Here is a 21,151-nt window from a genome sequence, read left to right on the forward strand (position 1 = left end):
TAGTTAGTATAAATGGAGGCAGGCACTCACATTTGGCGTCCATGCCAATCAAATGTGGCCCCCCTTTTTTATTCACCCTTCCTCAAAACCTCACTCCCTCAAGTGTGACTGGATGTTGAGAAGATTTAGTAGATCTCCAAGGAAGATTGAATAAACTTGAGAGGAGATCTGTTGTTACAATGAACACATGGATACATCTAGAAGTTGGACATGCCAACGGCTTTGAGGTACTCTTTTGGATAGTAAATATATAAATATATACATACATTTTGAAATGTCTTTTTCTCTTTCAACAACTTATGATCCAATTAACCTAAAGATGGAGTACATGTCATTTCACAGACATTGTCTATATAGGATTGGATGATTAGGGAAAATACCAGACTGAGGGGGATCCTCATCATCAGCATCAACAAAAAACCACATCAGCTGTAGACTGTATTTTTCCTTGCCTCCCCTATGGTTATTTGAAGCCTCTATATCCTTCTGTTAGATCTTAATAAAGGCTACGTTTTCTCCTGTGGTCTAATTCACCCATGGTTATCTGAACCAGATGGACGGTACATTGAAATCTCGTTGGACCAAAATTCAGTTTGACCATGTTTTTCTAAGCAAGTTACTTGAGTATAAGAATGACAAGTGCAAATGGTACATGCCTTACCGATTTTACAGTGTTGCTATAAGACCAATGGGATGCCAAGTACAAATGGTACATGTAAATCACGTCTTGATCAAAGCAATTTTAATGCCTTGGTTTTGAGAATGGTTGACCTAGTCTATTTCAAATTTATTAGCAGCAGTGGTTATAATAAAGAATTCTAGAAATAATTTCAAGTTTTGTCCGGTTTCGAAGCACCTCCAATTCCAGATCGTTGGATACTTCTAATCATCCTCAGATTATTTTAAATGATGACAAGTAACAATCAAACTGTTGTGGTTGGCTACCAAACCCTAATCTCATGTTTTCATTAAGAACTCATTTAGGGTTTGGTCCCTTAACTTTGCATTGAAGCCTAGACTCCTTGTTATTTTATAAATACCCTTGATATTTCTAGTCCCTGAAAACCGTGACAGATCAGACCACACCGTCGGCAGTCCCCGTCAGCCCCCGATCCGAGGCTATAAATACCGAGGAAGTAAGCGTCTCTTGAAGTTATTGCTACCTTCTCGCTCTCTTCCGGGGCCCGACCGTCGGAGGGCTGCACGCGAAGAGGTCGACTTTGTTCTCAAGACCGCTGATTTGGATAATAGATCATCAGGTAATTTGAAAACGGAAACCTAGGGCCTTCGACGATCCCGACCCATGTGTTCGATTTCTTGTATCGTTTTAAATTTATGATCTTTTTTCTCTGCTTGTTAAACCCTCTTTGATGCGCGTACTCGGTCAATCTTTGCTTCTAATTGTCTTTCGTGGTTGTGCATCGAATGTAAAGGATTTGAAACGAGGGTTATCTGCTGTCTGTCGGCGGATTCGTTAAAATTTTGGGGGTTTTTTTCTTCTATAGTTTAAGTGACGAAGAGGGAATTTGTTTATCGGCAGTTTGCTTATCGCGAAGAGCTTTTTTATCATTATGCCGCATAGTTTTTCTGTTTCGTAATCTTTTGAGCGGGTTAAACGTTTGAAGGGCCGAGGGTTACCGAGGTAGGTTTGCTGCCCCGCACGCTAAAAACCCATTAGCAGGAACAATTGTCATAACTAGCGCTTCAGTTTCGCCATGAGCTATGAGCACATGGATTCTTTGATGAGGAGATTGTTGTGAAATTTATATGGAGAATTAATACGCTCTCTCCTGGTTCGCAAAGCCCAGAAATATCTCTGTTTGGGTTTGATTACTTTAAGCAACTTCCTCTGTCATGCACATAGTATAATCTCTTTGTTTTTGATACTCTTTCTACCTCGAATTGGCCCGAAAACATTATAATCCAGGATTATGAAGCATCATTCTTTGAAACTCTTATTTTCCTATGTTTTTAATATTGAATATGATTTTGGGTAATTAAATGCCCATAGCAGTGTTCATGATTATACTCATATTCGATCTCCATTCTTTTATTTCCCTCTGCCCAAACTTCAATGAAGAGCTTTCCTCATCCATCCATCTCGCTGCGATTTTCTCTTAAATGGTTCTGAAAAGAAGCACTGTCGTTTCTATTGGTAGATTTTTCCAGAGTAAAAGGAGAGTAAGCTTGTCTTCTCTGCCTATCGCCATGGCCAAGGATAGAAGAGGACGATCTCTGCCCCATGAACGAAATACCTTGCATTCTCCTTGCTGTCGGGGGTCATCCAGCCATGAGAGGGGATCTCCAGCTCCCTCCCAGCTGCCCACTGAGCCACCCCCATCAGAAGCAGACATGAGAGAATGGGAAGAAGCTCGGTGCCCCGTGTGCATGGAGCACCCCCACAACGCCGTCCTCCTCGTCTGCTCGTCGCACGACAAGGGCTGCCGCCCTTACATGTGTGACACAAGCTACCGCCACTCCAACTGCCTTGACCAATTCCGCAAGGCTGCCTCCGCCAGCTCCGCCCCATGCCAGGAGCCAAAGGCTGACGAGAGGTCCCTCAATCTCATGTGCCCGCTCTGCCGTGGGCCAGTCAAGAGCTGGATTGTCGTCTCCGCTGCCCGTGCCTTCATGAACAGCAAGGCCCGCGACTGCTCCCTGGAGTCCTGCAAGTTCAGTGGTGCCTATGGGGAGCTGAGGAAGCATGCGAGGACGGAGCACTCCGCCGAGCGCCCCTCCGATGCCAACCCTCAGAGGCAAAGGGACTGGACAAGAATGGAACGGCAGCGGGACATCGGCGACCTGCTCAGCACCATCCAGCCTCTCTTCTTTGATGGGAGAAACGAAGACGAGCTCGGGGCATCCCTGTTTATGAGCCCCAGGTTCTTAATTTCACTGTACGTGCGGATTCCGACTCAGCAGGAGGATGACGGCACGGCGGCACAGCTCCATCCTCGGCTGGTCATCTCCTTTGGGCCGAGGAGTGGTGAGGCCCGGGGGCAGAGGCGGCCGAGGCCGCAGTGGGGGGAGCTTATCGACCGTGGCGAGCAGCAGCCACCAGCAGGCCAGGGTGATGAAGAGGATGATGAGCAGCAACTGCAGCCGCCATCGCGGCGGCGCCGGAGAAGATGGATGAGGATGTCTGATGATGATGAGGATTTGCTCTGATGTTTTTCTTCAAGCTCGAGCCAGAAGCTTGGCTCTGTGGCTGTGCAGGCCTTGCATCAGATCACCTTCTTTGGTTTGACCCTTACCTTCCTTTATTTGATTGTGGTGGTTTTTTTCTTCCTCCATTATTTCTCATCAGCGGGTTATTCCTTTGGCAGATGAGGCGTTTCAAGTCAAGAAGAACATGTGAATAGACGTGAATGGTGTCCGAGTCATTATGGATGTCTCTCTATCTCTCTCTCTCTCTCTCGTTTGTATAATGAATTCTGCGGGTTGGGCAGTTCAACATTGTAGAGCCTTGATCGAGAAGACAGGTCTTGACTTGTTCAACTGATGCAGCAACACAGAAGATGATAATGATTGATGATGATAATGCCTATTGATTTTAAGAGACAGATGCGCCGAGAGCCAATGTTGCCTTCAGCCATTGGCAGACATCGTCCATCTCCTCTGGGATGGTGTAATGCCCCAACCTGGGCAGAGAAATCGGTTTTTAATCGGATAATTATAATGATGATGATGATAATGAAGGATAAGACAAGGTTATTTTCCTTACCCCTTATAGGGCTTGAAGGAGAGCTTGTGAAACCCAGAGGAAGCCAACAGCTTGGCGGATCCGTCCCCGTGTTTGTATAGAACCACGTCATCCCCTGAATCAAGTCAACAAAATGCGATGGGATTTGATTGATTCTCTTGAATATTTTAGATTACTCAGCAAACCGTTCTAATATATTCAGAGAGATTGATTGATTTTCATAGAATAAACCCAGAAATCAATCGCCAGACAACGGAATAAGTACGAAGAAAGATGTAAAAGATGGATACAATTGAACAAATTCTGATCTTTACACAAATAAATTCTTACATTACTCACCCATTTCGACTTAAACATGTTTAAGGAGGGACCATCTGAGAACAAGCCCAGGAATGAAATTGTACAACACCCACCAAAATTTTCACTTGTAACTTACATAAAACATATTTGGGCCTATCACTGACAAAGGGTCTATGTACATAGAAGGTGCTGAGGCTTGAGGGGTGACAGGACAGGGTACTGTTGAGGGGGGGGAGGGGACATCTTGTGCTAACCTCTTTACTAAGGAGATTGTTCGGTTACATGGTATTCCTCGTTCTATTGTATCAGATAGAGGCAGTACCTTCACCAGACAGTTCTGGAAGGAACTACATAAGCTACAAGGGACAACATTGAAGCTCAGTTCATCATATCACCCTGAAACAGACGGGAAAACAGAAGACATGAACAGAAGTTTGGAATGCTACCTACGCTGCTTTGCATCTGAGATGAAAAAAAAATTGGCAAATTGGCTAGCTTGGGCAGAATACAGTTACAACACTTCCTTCCACACATCAACAAAAATGACACCATTTAAAGCTGTATATGGACGAGATCCTCCCCCTATCATACGTTACGGGTCACCACCAAGCCCTAATGATTCACTAGACTCCCTACTCACAGAAAGAGACTGCATATTGTCCCATTTACAATCTCATTTAGCCAAAGCTCAAGCTATGATGAAAAGGAAGACAGATCGCCATCGCCAGGATACTGAATTCCAAGAAGGAGATAAAGCATTTGTGAAATTACGTCCGTATAGGATGAAATCATTAGCAAGACGACTCTCAGAAAAATTGGCATCTAAATACTTTGGTCCCTACACAATTGTGAAAAGAATTGGACCTGTGGCCTATAAATTGGATCTCCCAGAAACTGCAACCATTCACCCTGTTTTTCATATTTCTAACTTACGAAAAGTTGTGGGAAATGACGTTAATATCTTACCTGTTCCTTCTAACATTTCTGATGATGGGGAATGGCAGGTATATCCTGAAACAGTGCTTAAAAGAAGATTCAACAGAACCGGGATGCAACTGCTCGTCAAGTGGAAAGGTTTACCCAATTTCGAAGCTACCTGGGAAGACTCGGAGGCAATCACTCGCCAATTTCCAGAATTCCATATTGGGGACAATTTGGATTTGGAGGGAGGGAGTAATGATACGACCCTGCCAAGGACTTACCAGAGGACCAAGCGCCGTCGGTCAAACATGGCGTAGCGGTCAACAAAGGAGTCATATAAATAAAGGCACCGGGAGAAAGAAACGGGTCTTTTTGGCATTTTAGAAGTCGCGAGCCTGGTGAGCGGGAGACACCCGAACCAGAGGGAGGAGGTCCATTCGAATTGGACTCCTATTTCTTTCTTCTTTCTATTTTTCGTTGTTAGCAAACACTTTCCTATTCCACTCGTTTCCTCTATTCCACGTTCTTGGAACGAGAGTTCTTGATTTCTGTTACGGGGCTAGACGCGTTCTTGATCGACTGAAGATCCTTGGAGGAGGGAACGTAACAGCCACCGAGGTCGGTGCTCTCTGCTATTCCCCAATTTCATTTCTCATCTTTAAGCTATTGGCAGGAGTCAAAAATCAGCTGAAAGGGTTGATGCAAATGTTTTTTCAGAACAGCTCAGGGTCTGAAGAGGATAGGGGGATGGCATTGGTCTCTTGGGATGTGATTAGCACTATCATCAACTTATGGGGCTGGGGGTTCTGCAGGTACAAAAGCAGGTACAAACAATGAACTTTGGGCTTCTGACAAAGTAAGTGTTCAAAATTATGAGTTCAGGCGGGGGGAGGGGAGGGGGGTCTGACATTGAAAGTCCTGAAGGACACCTATGGCAAGTGGCTAGACTGGAAAGGGCAGACCGCTCCAGTCAGAGGGACAATTAGTGTTTTGGCAGGGATTGGGGCAGGTCTTCCCCGTGCTCTTGAATTCTTCTACTCCAAACTCGGGAATGGTTAGAGGGACATTAGTGTTTTGGACAGCTAGAGGCATTCTACTAGACGAGTTTTTACCCCTTTTCACCCTCAGACAGTACCCTAAAGCTGCAATTGGCGGTTGCTGGAGAAGCACATGGAATCTGATCTTTGAGTGTGTTTTGTCAGATCAAAGGGTGGAGGATTTTTTGTGCATTCAAATTTCTCTAATACATGTCAGGGCTATCAGCAGAGTGCAGGACTGGGAGTGGGAGGGTACATCTTTTCCTACACGGTGATTTATGCAAAGCTCAGGAAAGGTCAGACGGGGGAAGAAATGGCAACCGTTCATGTTAGTGAGATAGTCAACCTTATGGGCTAATGGGCCCTATTCTATAAGCCCATTAGCCCTCTTATCATTCTCTCTCTCCTAGGGTATATGTAGACCCAGCCATGTACTCTATTCAGTGATGTCATTATCTTCTTCCTTCCTCTCTTGACATGGTATCAGAGCTCCAGAGCTCTTCCATCTAGGGTTTGACATCACCCTCTCGCTGTCTAGCGAACCCGGAGCGTGACCGACGGATCAGCTACAGCGCGATCTGTAGCCAGCCCGCGGAGCTTCCGGAGAACCAGGCGCAGCCAAAACCCTAGCCGCAGCCCTAGCCGGAACCACAGCCGAGTGCCAGCCGCAGCCGCGCACAGCCGCAGCCGCAGCCGCGTGCCAGCCACAGCCGCGCACAGCCGCAGCCGCAACCGCGCGCCAGGCGCAGCCACGCACAGCCGCAGCCGCAGCCGCGCACAGCCGCAGCCGCAACCGCGCGCCAGCCGCAGCCGCGCACAGCCGCAGCCAGCTGCCTCAGCCGCCGCCGAAGCAGCGGCAGAAGCCGCAGCAGCCGCCAAAGCAGCCGCCGCAGCCGCAGCCAGCAGCCCCAGCCGCCGCCGAAGCAGCAACCACAGCCAACAGCCGCAGCCGCCGCCGAAGCAGCAGCCGCAGCCACTGCCAGCAACCGCAGCCGCCGCCGCAGCCGCAGCACGGGCCGCAACCTCAGTCACAACAGCCGTCTCTGTAGAGACCACGGCTCTGATGTCGGAGGAACTTTACTCCACGGGCCAGACGCGTCAACCGGCCGTCCCAGATGATGGCTTCACCGATGCAGACTTTCAACGAGAACCCTTGTCACACAAGGTTACTCATTCTCTGCCGGCGGTTCCCGACACGACGTGTCTCCAGGGCCCGAATTTGTTACAGTGGCGTCACTTTGTCGAGACTACTCTCAAGGCTCGCCAACTGTTCAAGCATTGCACACAAGCCCCGCTTCCATCGACCCATCCACACTATGCGGCGTGGGAAGCCTAGGAACACTTCGTCCTTGGATGGCTCTACACGACCTCCCTGGCACCCTCGTTCCGTGAAAGGTTCCCTCGCTGCTCCACCTTGAAGGGTTTTTGGGACCAGGCCAACAAATTTTGCGGCCGCGAAGGGGACAACTGGTGCCTCTTTGTGCTCGTTGCCAAAGCCAGCAACTTTCGCCAAGGCGCACTGTCCATCTCGGACTATGCGCTGGAACACAAGAAGCTGTGGGACGAGGTGGACTACTACTTGCCGACGGATGATCCGACGTGCAAGTCATTCCAGAACACTCTTCGCCTACGCCTCTTGGGGTTTCTTTATGGCCTAAACAAGGAGTATGACGACACTCGGCGCCGTGCCCTCCATCGCAAGGAAGGCCTTCCTTCCATTGATGACTTGGTGAAGGAACTCCAGGAAGAGGAGAGTCATTTTCATGTCATTGGCACTCTTTCCTCGGAAACAGCTCATGACTCGACTGCCCTCCTCGCCCGACCTCCCTCGCCCGCTCCTGCTCCCCCCGCGGAGGCGGCCCCCTCCAGGCTGATTTGCTCCTACTGCAGCAAGCCTGGACATCTTCGCAAGTGGTGCAAGAAGCGTCAGTACGACAACCGGAAAAAGGAGGCTACCGAAGGGAAAGCTATGGTTGCCTCCTCCTCTACCTCTTCTACCAGCCCGACGACTATTGAGCAGCTCCAAGCCGACTTGGCCCGTCTCCATGACCAAGTGGCTACTATGCAGACTCCGACTCAGTCGACAGCACATTTTGGTGGATTTGGTGCGTTCTCTATCCCTCAGTCTGAACAGTGGTATTGTGGTATGGCTTCTTACTCGCCTCTCGTATCGGATATGAGCTGGGTTCTTGATTCGGGGGCAACCGAACACATGACCCCGTTCAATGACCGGTTTGTATCCTACGAAAGGCATAGTGGGGACCGTACCGTTCTTACAGCCGGTGGTGGACGGTTGCGTGTTGCTGGAATTGGGGCAGTTTTTGTAGACGGCCTCGGAGTGGTCAGCAATGTTCTTCATGTCCCCGCCCTGCGAGCTATACTTATGTCTCCTCAGCGTTTGGTTGACAGTTTGTCCTGTTCTTTTCACCTCCAGCCTGACGGGATGTTTCTGTCTGACAAGGTGGGTCGGACTACACCGATTAGGCGGGAGAACGGGTTGCTGTTGTTGGACGATGGGGGATGCTCTCGGTGCTTCCTGCTTCACCGCCAACTCCGACCGGCGGATGTGCAGCGTATGGGACGTCTCCAGTTGGCTCACCAACGGCTGGGTCACCCGCCATTTTCAGTTTTACAGCGTCTCTTTCCTTCGATGTGTACTGGATTGGACCTTCAGACTATCGCGTGTGATGCCTGTCAACTGGCAAAGCACCGTCGTTCATCATTCTCTCCGCCCACCTCGCACTCCTCCACTCCATTATTTCGCATCCATAGTGATGTTTGGGGACCCTCCCCGCAGGCTAGCCTAAAGGGCCACCGATACTTTCAGATCTTTGTTGACGAGGCCACCCGCTACACATGGGTCTACTTGTTGACCGCCAAATCTGAGGTTGCTCCGACGGTCCGTCACTTCTGCACCATGGTTCGTACTCAGTTTGGTCGAGGTATTCAGCGCTTCCACTCTGATAACGCCCGGGACTTCGTCAACACCGAGCTGGCCACGTACTTTGCTGACCATGGGATTCTCCACGAGTCCTCTTGTGTGGCCACCCCGGAACAGAACGGTATGGCAGAACGTCGGATTGGGTATGTCACGTCGACCGCCCGTACCCTTCTGCTGAACTGTTCTGTTCTGTGGGCGTATTGGGGTGAGGCGGTCTTAACGAGTACCCATCTCGTAAACCGTCTCCCCTCCCAGCTCCTCGGGTTTGTCAGCCCACTGGATCGTCTCTCCACGGCGTTCCCCCATCTCTCACTGCGGACTGGACTCCTCCCTCGCATCTTCGGGTGCACGGTGTACGTCCACGATACGGCTCCCTCTCGCACGAAGCTCGATGCTCGAGCTCTCCGGTGCGTCTTCGTCGGGTACGCTTCTCTCTAGAAAGGTTACCGTTGCTACCACCCTCCGTCTCGGAGATTTTTCATCTCGGCAAACGTCACCTTTGCCGAGCATGAGTCTTACTTCGGTGATTCTACCTCGCCACGCCTTCCGCTGGCTGGGGCGTCTTCGACTCTTTCCTTGGAACCCTTTCCGTTTGTGGGACCCATTCCTCCACCGTCGCCGTCCCCAGCCACCTTCTCTCCCTTGCCTCCTACGGTCTCACCTCCCGGTGCACCGTATCCTCCCCCTAGGGCACCTCCTAACCCCGGGAAGTCCATCTCTCACCCCGGGGAGCTACCTCCTACTCTTGGTGCACCGTATCCTTCTCCTAGTGCACCACCTTCCCCCGGGGAGCCTCCCCCTACCCCCGGGGAGCTATCTTCTTCTCCCTCCTTTGCTTCTGCTCCTCCGTCGGACGATGCGTCACCCTCGTCTACTGATGATGATGCTCAGTTGGAATGGCCTATCGCCCTTCGGAAAGGGGTTCGTCAGTGCACTCGCACACCTCTCTACCCCTTATCTCACTATCTCTCTTTTGATCGGCTAAGCCCTTCCTACCGGTCCTTTCTTTCTCACATCGAGTCGCATCCCCTCCCTCGTCGCCTATCTAATGCTCTTGCTTCTCTTCATTGGAAAGCGGCGATGGATGAGGAGATGCAGTCCTTGCTCAAGAACCACACTTGGGAAATCGTCCCACTTCCTCCTGGCAAGAGGGCGGTGGATTGCAAGTGGATTCATGCCAAGAAGCATCATGCTGATGGTACTCTCGAGCGCCTCAAGTCTCGACTTGTGGCTCGGGGGTTTACTCAGTCGTATGGCGTGGACTACTTCGAGACCTCTCCTGTGGCGAAGATGGAAACAGTCCGTCTCCTCTTGGTGCTTGCGGCTCATTCCGACTGGCCGATACGACAGTTCGATGTGAAGAATGCTTTTCTCCACGGTGACTTGACGGAGGAGGTGTACATGCAGCCACCTCCCGGGTATACCCTTGGCCCTCCGGGCACCGTTTGCCGGCTGCGGAAGTCTCTCTATGGCCTGAAACAGTCGCCGCGGATGTGGTTCGGTCGGTTCTCTTCGGTCATGAAGACCGAGGGCTACACTCAGAGCAATGGGGATGCCTCCCTATTCTTCCGTCACAGTTCCGCGGGTGTCTCCATCTTGGCCGTGTACGTCGACGACATCCTCATCACGGGGTCCGATTCTGCAGAGGCCGGCTGCCTCAGCTCTGCGTTGGCCAAGGAGTTCGAAATCAAGGCCCTTGGGCCTCTTCACTACTTCCTCGGCCTTGAGGTGGCCTACTCCCCCCGGGGATCTTTGTGTCACAGCAGAAGTATGCCGTTGACCTACTGGCCTTGACCGGAATGACTGAGTGTGCACCGGTTACTACTCCCATCGACCCTAACGTCAAGTTGGGTAAGGGGGAGGACTCAGCACCGGTGGACACATATCAGTACCAGCAGGTGGTGGGGAAACTCCTATACTTGTCCCACACCCGCCCCGGCATCAGTTTCGCCGTCAACCTCCTCAGTCAGTTCATGCACTCTCCGTGGGAGATCCATCGTCAAGCGGCCAACCGGGTACTTGCGTACCTAAAGGGCTGCCCCGGGAAGGGCTTGTTCTTTCTCGGAGTATGGAGCGAACCATGAAGGTGTACACTGATGCGGACTTTGCCGGCTCAGTTGTGGACTGTCGTTCCACCACGGAGTACTGCACTTTTGTCTTCGGCAGTCTTGTCAGTTGGAAGAGCAGCAAGCAGGACAAAGTGTCCCGCTCCAGTGCTGAAGCCGAATACCGGGCACTTGCCGATGGGGCCTCTGAAGGCCAGTGGATATACGGAATTCTCCATGACCTTCGTGTGGAGTATTCCGGCCCGATCCACTTCTACTGCGACAACAAGTCGGCAATCGCCTTGGCAAAGAACCCTGGCCAACAGGGACGGATCAAGCATATGGAACTCCACCGCTACTTCTTCAAGGAGCGCGTGGACGAGGGCATCTTTGACTTGGAATTTGTTCCATCCGCTGATCAAGCTGCTGATGTCCTTACCAAAGGACTATCTAGACCTCTCCTGCAACCTGCAGTGTCCAAGCTCGGCATGGATGACATCCATACTTCGCTTGCGGGGGGGTGTTAGTGAGATAGTCAGCCTTATGGGCTAATGGGCCCTATTCTATAAGCCCATTAGCCCTCTTATCATTCTCTCTCTCCTAGGGTATATGTATACCCAGCCATGTACTCTATTCAGTGATGTCATTATCTTCTTCCTTCCTCTCTCGACAGTTCATGCATGTAGGATCATATGAGAGCAGAAGGTTCCCTTAAAGGTGCAAATTTTTGGTTGTTTGCTACTCGACCAAAGACGTGTCATGAGAATCTTCAAGAAGCAGCTATTCCCCAACACTCTGACCGATTGTGTTCTGTGCACAGATGGTGAAGAATATTGCTCTACTCTATTCTTTGAGTGCCTGTTTGCTCAGGCATTTGGAGCCAGCCAGAAGACTCCATGGGCGGACATTACTTCAGACGAGGCCTTCTGGGCCTCCCTCTGGAATGAAGCATTCAGGAGAGACCGAGTGGGAAAAGCTATTTATGGTGCTACTAGCTGCATCATAAGGATATCGTTTTCTAATGGGGGACAGCTTTGACCGACGGGGATATTCAAGATGCGGAGGGTCTTGTTGCTTGATGGTTTAGAAAAACATGAATGGGGAAGGCGAACTTTGGTCATCCTTGTAACACATGTTTATACCTAGATAGTATCGGGTTGATCACCAATTCCAGGTGATCTTCTCCTTTTCCTTTCAAAGAAATATTTTAATAAAAACACAAGGAAACTATATTCATCAAGTGAGATCACAAGCTCAAAAATTATACCAACCTTTTCCATGGCAGAGCAAGATGGGCAAATCCGCAGCACGACTTGGGGCCTCCGACGATCCTTCTAACTTGGTCTTTAAACTCCTGATCCCATCACAAAAGTCAACGCACCCATCAGTAAGTCAACTTACCCATGAACAACACTTTTCTCTCTCTCTCTCTCTCTCTCTCTCTCTCTCTCTCTCTCTCTCTCTCTCTCTCTTTATCTATCTACCTATCTATCTCTATCTCCTCCAGAAACTGAGTCCTTCAAATCAAACCTGGAGCAGGGAAGCCAGCCACTCAAACCAACGGCAGCCCTGACGTTGACCGGGTAGGGACTCCCATTGCCATATTTCCCCATAGTGTGACACGTGGCTGCATACAATGCAGCCGCAGCGCCCATGCTGAACCCTCCCACGCCAATTTTGACTGGAAAAGTCAATAAGAAAAGGGTCAACCCAATACCCAATAAGGAAGAACTTGACAGTGCAGGGTGCCCACTCTCTGCAGGCTCGGTGGCGAGCAGGCTCGCCACATGGGCAGCCGAGTCATCCAACCCCTCCACGTCATCAGGCCCCTCCTCAGACAAGTCCCCTACATCAAACCCTGCAACACAAACAATTTCCACTTGAAAACTGTTTGAAATTCAACATCCTGCTTAAAGATGAAAAGTAGCGCTTTTGCTATTCGCTATATCTTTTAGCACAGTTGGTAAATGCTTGAATATGATAAAAACATTCCAAACTTTCCAGTTGAGGATGATCTAATTGTTTGTCTTACAAGCCGTGGCAGGGAACCCGCCAAAGATTGACACCGGTCGAGTAGGCGCAGTGGGGCATATCCATTTAATCTGCAGTAAACTTAAACTCACTCAAAATTCAGAAAAAAATTTGTTCATTCTGTGCAGAAGAAAATCCCTCAAAATTTGGGGATGAACGCGGCTTCCGAGTGCATCACAACGTACATTTGGAAGGGGAAGCGTCTCCAGGAGCTGAGACCAGCTGATGAATAGAAAATGGAAAAAATCATCAAAACTGAACGGAGATCGTGGGGAGAAGCTCTTGGAATCGGAAAAAAACCGAATTATGAAGTTGAATGATCATGGGGAGGGAGTAGGTACCTCTGGCCATTATCGCCGAGCCCGTGAAGCCAGACAACGGTGGCCTCGTGCTTTCCCTTGGGCCGCACGACATGGGTTCTTCCAAAATCGAACGTTCTTCGCGCCCCTGCAACCCCTCCGTCAAAACCCTAGCCTCCCATTCAACCATCCAAAGATTTCCAGCACAGACAATGAAAGAGCCCTACCAGAGGCGATCGAAGCGCTTCCATGGTTCATCTCCGCGAGACGCCTGCCGTCCCAGACAAGTAAAATCAAGGACACGAGAGAGAAACCGAGAAAGAGAGAGACTTCAACGGAGACAACCGGCCGAATTTATACCCGCGGATAATCGCCAAGGTGGGTCCGTCTCGATCTCGATTCTCGATATGATTATAATTTTGATATTCCCGAAAGTCCGAACTCGACGGCGGCCATGGAGACGCTGGCCAGGATGACGAAGACGGGAGGCGGGGAGCAATTCAAGCGCTCGCTCTTCCGCGTCTTGCTGGAGAGCCGCCGCCTCGACGAAGCCCGCCGGCTGCTCGACGAAATGCCGACCTCGGACCCCCGCCCCTGGAACTTGCTCCTGGCGGCGACCCTCCGAGCCGGGCGGCTCGCCCAGGCCCGGACCCTGTTCGAGGAAATGCCCAGCCGGGACTTGGTCTCCTGGAACACCATGGCCGCGGGCTGTGCGCGCGGGCCGCGCCCGGAGGAAGCCGTGGCTCTGTTCGAGGCCATGCGGCTCGAACCCGACGCGCGGACCTTCGCGGCCGTCCTCTCGGGCTGCGCCCGAGCCGGGGCTCTAGCCGCCGGCCGCCGGGTCCACGCCCTGGTCCGCGCCGCGCGCGCCGGCCCGAACCCCATCCTCGCCGCGGCTCTCATCGACATGTACTGCAAGTGCGGCCGGCCGGACTTGGGCGCGGTGGCGTTCGAGTCCGCCAGCGCCGCCGAGAGGGCCAGCGCGTCGGTCTGGAACGCGCTCATCTCCGGCCTGGCGGTGCACGGCGGCGGCCGGGCGGCGCTCCACCTGTTCGAGAGAATGCGGACTGAGCGCGCCGCCGAGCCCGACCGGGTGACCTTCCTGGCGCTGCTCGCGGGCTGCAGCCACGCCGGGCTGGTGGAGGAGGGGCTGCACCTCTTGTTTGCCATGAAGCTGGAGCACGGGCTGGAGCCGGGGATCCAACACTACGGCGCCGCCGTGGACCTGCTGGCTCGGGCGGGGCGGCTCGAGGAGGCCCGCCGCGCGGCCGAGACGCTGCCCGTGCCGCCCGACGCGGCGGTCTGGCGGGCGCTGCTCAGCGCCTGCCGGAACCAGGCCCGGCCCGACCTCGCACCCGCGCCGGGCCCGGCGCGGTGCAGCGGCGACTATCTCCTCCTCTCGGGGCTGCACTCGCAGGCGGGCCGCTGGGGCTGCGCGGCGGCGGCCTGGCAGGCGATGCGCGCCGCCGGCGTGAGGAAGAAGGAGCCGGGGCTGAGCTGGGTCGAGCTCGGCGGCGGTCCGGAGCGGTTCAGGGCCGGGCTGGGGTGGGCTCGGCGGCGGTCCAGGCCGGAAGCCCGGGCGGTGCAGCGGGTGCTGGAGGCGCTGACTACGGCGGCGAGGGAGATGGGTTTCTCGGCGGCGCCGCCGGCGGCCGCGGCGGAGCTCCTGGAAGAGGAAAAAGAGGGCAACTTGATGTACCACAGCGAGAGGGTAGCGGTGGCGTTCGCCGTGCTGAAGACCGCTCCGGCGACAGAGATAAGAGTGAGGAAGAACTTGCGCACCTGCGCGGACTGCCATTCGTGGCTGAAAGCCGCTTCGAAGCACCTCGCGCGCGCCATTATCGTGAGGGATCGCTCCCGCTTCCATCGGTTTGAGCGCGGTTCCTGTTCTTGCCGGGACTTTTGGTGAAGGAGGAGATTCTTTTTCCTTTTTTTTTTCTTTCTTTGTAGATGAAGGAGAAGAAGGACGAGTGTTGGGGGAGGAGAGTGGAAGGGTTCAGAGGAGGCCGGCGTCGAGGAGGTGGCGCCGGCGGAGGGTCTCGTCCACGAGCTTGATGGTCTTCTTCATGAGCTTCTGGTCCAGCGCGGTGGTCCGGTAGATCTTGAACACCCGGTCCACCCGGTCCGGGCCGCTGCTCTGGAAGTAGAGCTCCTCGAACTTTTTCTTCACAAACCTGCACAGAAACCCAGAGAAATCGCCCCCCACAGGTAATTAATTACTCATCATCCATCAATTTAGGGGTTGGGGAAAAAATCCTTGTTCCTTCACGAATTCGGTGAACGAACACGAACAAGAACGGGAAAATCCCAGGTGAGCAATCCCAACACGAACAATGGCGGTTCATTGGTTTGCGAACGTTCAGGAATGAACGCGAACAAACCAACACTAGCACAAACAAACATTGTTCGTTTGGTGCTGAACAACAAACTTCCAATCCCTATCCATCATCATCATGATCATCACAAAAGATGATGCTTTTGGAAAACTATCATCCATCCTGTCAGGGGCGAAAGACTATCATGATTTCATCATCATTATCGTCTACGTCCCTGGCCAGGAGAATGACGGTTTGTGAATAGTCGTCTATTTTACTTGCCCACTCCCCAAAATTGAAGCTTTTTAGGTGGGCTCACTCGTATGCATGCTCAACCTCTTGCTTTCCGGAAGCCATCGGCCGGTAGTCTCCGAACCACTCGCACACGCTCAATGGTACCTGTACACCCGCCGAGTTATAATATCTGTCTCCATCGGTAATCTCTCTCTATGAATTTCTTCAAGAAAAATAATCTTTCTCCATCTCGTTTTACTTACCTTATGAATCTTCTCCTCGAAAATGTCGAACTTGTTGAGGAAGAGCATGAAGGAGGTGTTCTGCAAGGTGAGTGCAGCGAGCTAAGGCAAGGAGTAAGAAGAAGACTAAGAATAAGGAGAACACTAAGAAGAAGAAGAAGAAGACTAAGAATAAGGAGAAGACTAAGAAGAGGAAGAAGCCTAAGAAGAAGAAGAAGAAGACTAAGAAGAAGAAGAAAAAGATGATGAAGAAGAAGACTAAGAAGAGGAAGAAGCCTAAGAAGAAGAAGAAGAAGACTAAGAAGAAGAAGAAGCCTAAGAAGAAGGAAAAGACTAAGAAAAAGAAGAAGACTAAGAAGAAAAAAAAGACTAACAAGAAGAAGAAGACTAAGAAGAAGAAAACGACTAAGAAGAAGAAGAAGAAAGCAATAAAAGAAGAAAAATAATACTAAGAAGAAGAAGACTAAGAAGAAGAAAAAGACTAGGAAAAAGAAAACGGCTAAGAAGAAGACTAAAAAGAAGAAGGAAGAAAGCAATAAAAGAAGAAAAATAATAATAAGAAGAAGAAAAAGACTAAAAAGAAGAAAAAGACTAAGAAGAAGAACAAGACTAAGAAGAAGAAAAGACGAAGAAGAAGAAGAAGAAAAAGACTAAGAAGAAGAACAAGAAGAATAAGAAGAAGAACAAGAAGAAGAAGAAGAAGAAGAACAAGAAGATGAAGAAGACAAAGAAGAAGAAGAACAAGAAGATGAAGAAAAAGACTAAGAAGAACAAGAAGAAGAACAAAAAGACTAAGAAGAAGATGAAGAAGAAGAAGAAGAACAAAAAGACTAAGAAGAAGATGAAGAAGAAGAACAACAACAAGAAGAAAAAGACTAAGAAGAAGAAGAAGACTAAGAAGAAAAAAGCGATAGAAGAAGAAAACGAAGAAGAAGACTAAGAAGAAGAAAGCGATAGAAGAAGAAGAAGAAGACTAAGAAGAAAAAAGCGATAGAAGAAGAAGAAGAAGACTAAGAAGAAGAAAGCGATAGAAGAAGAAGAAGAAGAAGACTAAGAAGAAAAAAGCGATAGAAGAAGAAGAAGAAGAAGACTAAGAAGAAAAAAGCGATAGAAGAAGAAGAACAAGAAGACTAAGAAGAAGAAAGCGATAGAAGAAGATGAAGAAGAAGACTAAGAAGAAAAAAGCGATAGAAGAAGAAGAACAAGAAGACTAAGAAGAAGAAAGCGATAGAAGAAGAAGAACAAGAAGACTAAGAAGAAGAAAGCGATAGAAGAAGAAGAAGAAGACTAAGAAGAAAAAAGCGATAGAAGAAGAAGAAGAAGAAGACTAAGAAGAAAAAAGCGATAGAAGAAGAAGAAGAAGACTAAGAAAAAGAAAGCGATAGAAGAAGAAGAAGAAGACTAAGAAGAAGAAGAAAAAGAAGAAGAAGAAGAAGAAAAAGACAGAATAAGAAGAAGAAGAAGAAGAAAAAGACAAGAAGAAAAAGAAGAAGAAGAAGAAAAAAAAGACAGAATAAGAAGAAGAAGAAGACAAGAAGAAGAAGAAGAGCAAGAAGAAGAAGAAGAAGAAAAAAAAGACAAGAAGAAGAAGAAGAGCAAGAAGAAGAAGAAGAATAAGAAAAAGACTAAGAAGAAGAAGAAGAACAAAACAAGAACAAGAACAAGAACAAGAAGAAAAAGACTAAGAAGGAGAAGAACAATAAAAAGAAGAACAACAACAAGAAGAACAAGAACAAGAAGAAGAAGAAAAAGACTAAGAAGAAGAAGAACAAGAACAAGAACAAGAAGAAAAAGACTAAGAAGAACAAGAACAACAAGAACAAGAACAAGAAGAAAAAGACTAAGAAGAAGAACAACAACAAGAACAAGAACAAGAAGAAAAAGACTAAGAAGAAGAACAAGAATAAGAACAAGAACAAGAACAAGAAGAAGAAAAAGACTAAGAAGAAGAATAAGAACAAGAACAAGAACAAGAACAAGAAAAAGACAAACAAGAAGAATAAGAAGAAGAACAAGAAGAAGAAGAAGAAGAAGAAAAAGACTAAGAAGAAGAAGACGAAGAACAAGAACAAGAAGAAAAAGACTAAGAAGGAGAAGAACAAGAACAAGAAGAAAAAGACTATAAAGAAGAAGAAGAAGAAGAAAAAGACTAAGAAGAAGAATAATAAGAAGAACAAGAAGAAAAAAACTAAGAAGAACAAGAACAAGAAGGAAAAGACTAAGAAGAAGAAGACGAAGAATAAGAAGAAGAAAAAAGAGATAAAAGAAGAAGAAGAAGACAAAGAAGAGGAGTAAGAAAACCCAGAAGAAGAAGAAGAAGAAGCCTAAGAAGAAGAAAGAGATAAAAGAAGAAGAAGAAGACTAAGAAGAGGAGTAAGAAAACCCAGAAGAAGAAGAAGAAGAAGCCTAAGAAGAAGAAAGAGATAAAAGAAGAAGAAGAAGACTAAGAAAAGGAGTAAGAAAACTCAGAAGAAGAAGAAGCCTAAAAAGAAGAAAGAGATAAAAGAGGAAGAAGAGGAGGACCTCGAAGCAGGGCTGCTTGAGGACCCAATCAAAAAGGGCTTTGGTCTCCATCATCCTGTTACGGCTCTCGTCCTCGAGGAGTGACTGGTCATACTCGCTGATGGCTGCACAGAAGATGACAGCGCTGACGCCTTCGAATAAGTGGATCCATCTCCTCCGCTCGTTCCGCTGCCCTCCGGCATCAAAGACGCTGTACATCTCCCCCTTCTTCTTCTTCTCCCCCACAGGACTGCACCACCAGTCCACCGTCAACCGTCAATGTCAACGGTCAACGGGACTGTGTATTCTTCTTAATATTACATTGTTTTATACAAGAAAAAAAACACCAAGGGGGTACCTGAATTGGAGTTCCGCCACTCCTGTTGTTCTCACTCTAGCATGAAGGACGTCCTCCTGTTCTTTGTGTAGAAACAAAGTCTGAGTTCATCGTCAGCAATAAAGGAAAGAAATTCAGATTCGGAACCTTTGTAGGAAGGTAGTTGGTATCGGAGACCCGGTGAAGGTGTTTCAAGAAATATTGGGTGCAGTCTGGTATTTGAAGTCCATTTCCTCGTTGGAAAGTTTCCTAAATTGGAAATTACACAATGAAAATCAAGAAATTCCTCCTTTTTTACAATCAAAGATGCAAGAAACCAGAGAACCTGGATTGCGGAATCATTCCACAGAGCCTCTATCTCTTTTGCTAGCTCAGCAGTGAGAGAAGGGCAATTCTTTCCAATCCCAATTCCGAAAATTTTTTCCCCTAGAACCTATAAAACAAACCATGCGTTAAAATATAAGAATATACGGCTACATTCTTAAAACAGATTAAGGAGGAACCAAATGACTAGTATTATGAACCTTATTTTCGGGGGAGACAGTAAATTGAGTAGAATCTACAGCAGTTCGGGCAAATTCTTCAGCGCCCTGGAACAAGATCTGTCGGAGACAAGCAATGGAGTCTCAACGAAAATAAATTATTCAAGGATCGTTCATTCCTATCGGAGAAACGTAATAAGCACACCCTTTTGAGGAATCCATACTTTTATTGTCTGAAATATATTCTCATGAATGACCGGTATGAAGCTCCGAAGTTCTCCTTCATCAAATCCGGTCTGAAACAGGAGCTTAATCTGTGGAAATTGACCCATAAGAATCAGATGGGTCATTTTTTTCATTAAAATTTAGCAGGTAATGCGGACCTGTTTAAATATAGTGGACTTTCCTGATTCTCCAGCCCCTGATGAGACGGAATATCAGTAAAGTAAAACATATTAAAATCTAGGAGTACAAACTTCATGGAACGTTAAAAATCATACAGAGGAAAATGGAAGCAAAAAATCAAGATCAATTTGCTTCGATATAAGATTAAAAGAAATAATTATCACATTTCACAATACCAACCGAGAAGCAATATTTTCTGGAGGCCTTTCTCGGCGATAGTTTCTTGAGCAATACGTCTGTCTATCTCAACAGCCTGAACGTTAAAACACGCGATTACAGCAAGAAATCATACAATACCAGGAAAAATCGACAAAAAATTCAAAATTAAAATTTCAAATGCAACAGGGTGAAAGGCTTCAACTGGGAGTCTTCCACCTTCGCATGTGCTTCAGCGTCAGCATCACGAGAGGGCTTCTGTTTGGCGAATAAGCAGCCCATGTCTTTGAGAGCAGGAATCCCTCCAATGGAAATGCATGAAAATACCCAGATGCGATTCAATAAACAAAATCTGGCAAAGAGATGAACATCAGAAGAAGAAGAAGAAAGTATAATTTTGCAAGAAAGATGATACCCACATAAGAGCTGGCGGAGAGAGCAGCCTAGAAGTGTAATGGCATCTTCTGGGCTTGAAGGGTGTCCTGGTGGGGAGACTGTGGCGTCCCCCATCAGCGTTCAGAAGTGACCGAAGAGTTGAAAAGATGGAGTTTTTCCCTGTTATTCGTCGAGCCCGCTGGGGGGCCGAGTTCAAAATGGGCCGGGCTGGCAAAGCTTGAGAATTTTTCCATCTGGTTCACTTCATTAACTAGGCTCTTCAGATTGACCAAAACATCAAGAAAGTGAGGCAGGAGTGTGTAAGGCTCCGATCAAGAAACTTAGTTTGTATTGCGCACATCGAAAAAATTCTCACCAATGATTGGGCCCTCTTATGCTTTAAAAAACTTCAAAACCAGTTCAGTGCAAAAAATATTTGAATTCACATGATGTTATTCAAACGTAGGGTCATTATGATAAATGTTTTAGGGAGATAAGGTTTGAGGTGGGCTTGAAGTATTATAAAATATTTATGAGTCACGAATTAAGTTTATAATGACTGGATTCCACCACAAAGGATAGATAATAAATATAAGGCTATTCAAACTTAGGGGCATTATGATTAATATTTTAAGAGCATTAGGTTTAACAAATTGAATTTTTATGAAATGAATGTAGATGCAGAATGGAACATAAATTAGGAGAAAATAAAAATGGCACAAATGATTCACATGAAAATGGGATCAATTTAGAAGAGCGCACCTCCTCTACTTTTATTTTATTCAGCAAATATTCTGCCCGCTCTTTTGCGTACTAAACTTGTTCC

The 21,151-nt window shown here is 48.3% G+C and overlaps 4 protein-coding genes across 5 annotated transcripts; 2 read left to right on the plus strand and 2 right to left on the minus strand.

Annotated features, from left to right (window-relative positions):
• Nucleotides 1–1,106: 1,106 nt before the first annotated feature.
• Nucleotides 1,107–3,498, plus strand: LOC144700510 (uncharacterized). Its single transcript, XM_078571913.1, has 3 exons — nucleotides 1,107–1,259; nucleotides 2,160–3,241; nucleotides 3,327–3,498. Exon 2 carries the CDS (start codon nucleotides 2,209–2,211, stop codon nucleotides 3,166–3,168), a length of 960 nt encoding a protein of 319 aa, XP_078428039.1. The 5' UTR covers nucleotides 1,107–1,259; nucleotides 2,160–2,208; the 3' UTR covers nucleotides 3,169–3,241; nucleotides 3,327–3,498.
• On the minus strand, nucleotides 3,326–13,642 carry LOC144700511 (alpha/beta-Hydrolases superfamily protein). Its single transcript, XM_078571914.1, has 9 exons — nucleotides 13,505–13,642; nucleotides 13,320–13,425; nucleotides 13,164–13,200; nucleotides 12,980–13,049; nucleotides 12,701–12,805; nucleotides 12,478–12,628; nucleotides 12,219–12,301; nucleotides 3,725–3,818; nucleotides 3,326–3,641 (listed from the first exon to the last, which is right to left on the minus strand). Exons 1-9 carry the CDS (start codon nucleotides 13,533–13,535, stop codon nucleotides 3,554–3,556), a joined length of 765 nt encoding a protein of 254 aa, XP_078428040.1. The 5' UTR covers nucleotides 13,536–13,642; the 3' UTR covers nucleotides 3,326–3,553.
• Nucleotides 13,617–16,112, plus strand: LOC144700508 (pentatricopeptide repeat-containing protein At5g50990-like). 2 transcript variants are annotated; one of them, XM_078571909.1, is made up of 2 exons: nucleotides 13,617–15,485; nucleotides 15,894–16,112. In XM_078571909.1, the coding sequence occupies exon 1, from the start codon at nucleotides 13,732–13,734 to the stop codon at nucleotides 15,184–15,186; it is 1,455 nt and encodes a 484-aa protein (XP_078428035.1). In that variant the 5' UTR covers nucleotides 13,617–13,731; the 3' UTR covers nucleotides 15,187–15,485; nucleotides 15,894–16,112. The 2 variants fall into 2 exon arrangements, with proteins under 2 accessions (XP_078428035.1, XP_078428036.1); XM_078571910.1 differs by having other exon boundaries at nucleotides 15,902–16,112.
• On the minus strand, nucleotides 15,178–20,486 carry LOC144700509 (G protein alpha subunit 1). Its single transcript, XM_078571911.1, has 13 exons — nucleotides 20,370–20,486; nucleotides 20,170–20,252; nucleotides 19,975–20,047; nucleotides 19,773–19,810; nucleotides 19,614–19,703; nucleotides 19,432–19,509; nucleotides 19,233–19,340; nucleotides 19,055–19,156; nucleotides 18,929–18,984; nucleotides 18,592–18,820; nucleotides 16,090–16,149; nucleotides 15,912–15,991; nucleotides 15,178–15,451 (listed from the first exon to the last, which is right to left on the minus strand). The coding sequence occupies exons 1-13, from the start codon at nucleotides 20,458–20,460 to the stop codon at nucleotides 15,274–15,276; spliced, it is 1,266 nt and encodes a 421-aa protein (XP_078428037.1). The 5' UTR covers nucleotides 20,461–20,486; the 3' UTR covers nucleotides 15,178–15,273.
• Nucleotides 20,487–21,151: the final 665 nt, after the last annotated feature.

Source organism: Wolffia australiana, chromosome 3 (genome assembly GCF_029677425.1).
Source record: "Wolffia australiana isolate 7733 chromosome 3, ASM2967742v1".
NCBI classification, from domain to species: domain Eukaryota; kingdom Viridiplantae; phylum Streptophyta; class Magnoliopsida; order Alismatales; family Araceae; genus Wolffia; species Wolffia australiana.

What these genes read in the sequence shown, in the direction of transcription:
- LOC144700510 (XM_078571913.1), top strand. Translation starts at nt 2,209, where the DNA reads ATGGCCAAGGATAGAAGAGGACGATCTCTGCCCCATGAACGAAATACC.
- LOC144700509 (XM_078571911.1), bottom strand. Translation starts at nt 20,460, where the DNA reads ATGGGGGACGCCACAGTCTCCCCACCAGGACACCCTTCAAGCCCAGAA. An exon ending in ATATATTTCAGACAATAAAA is followed by an intron (nt 19,510 to 19,613) that starts GTATGGATTCCT and finishes TGTCTCCGACAG; the next exon opens with ATCTTGTTCCAGGGCGCTGA. An exon ending in GAGGTTGAGCATGCATACGA is followed by an intron (nt 15,452 to 15,911) that starts GTGAGCCCACCT and finishes GTTTCTGTGCAG; the next exon opens with GTTTGTGAAGAAAAAGTTCG.
- LOC144700511 (XM_078571914.1), bottom strand. Translation starts at nt 13,535, where the DNA reads ATGAACCATGGAAGCGCTTCGATCGCCTCTG. An exon ending in AAGCGCTTCGATCGCCTCTG is followed by an intron (nt 13,426 to 13,504) that starts GTAGGGCTCTTT and finishes GAGGGGTTGCAG; the next exon opens with GGGCGCGAAGAACGTTCGAT. An exon ending in CGGGTTCCCTGCCACGGCTT is followed by an intron (nt 12,806 to 12,979) that starts GTAAGACAAACA and finishes TTTGTGTTGCAG; the next exon opens with GGTTTGATGTAGGGGACTTG.
- LOC144700508 (XM_078571909.1), top strand. Translation starts at nt 13,732, where the DNA reads ATGGAGACGCTGGCCAGGATGACGAAGACGGGAGGCGGGGAGCAATTC.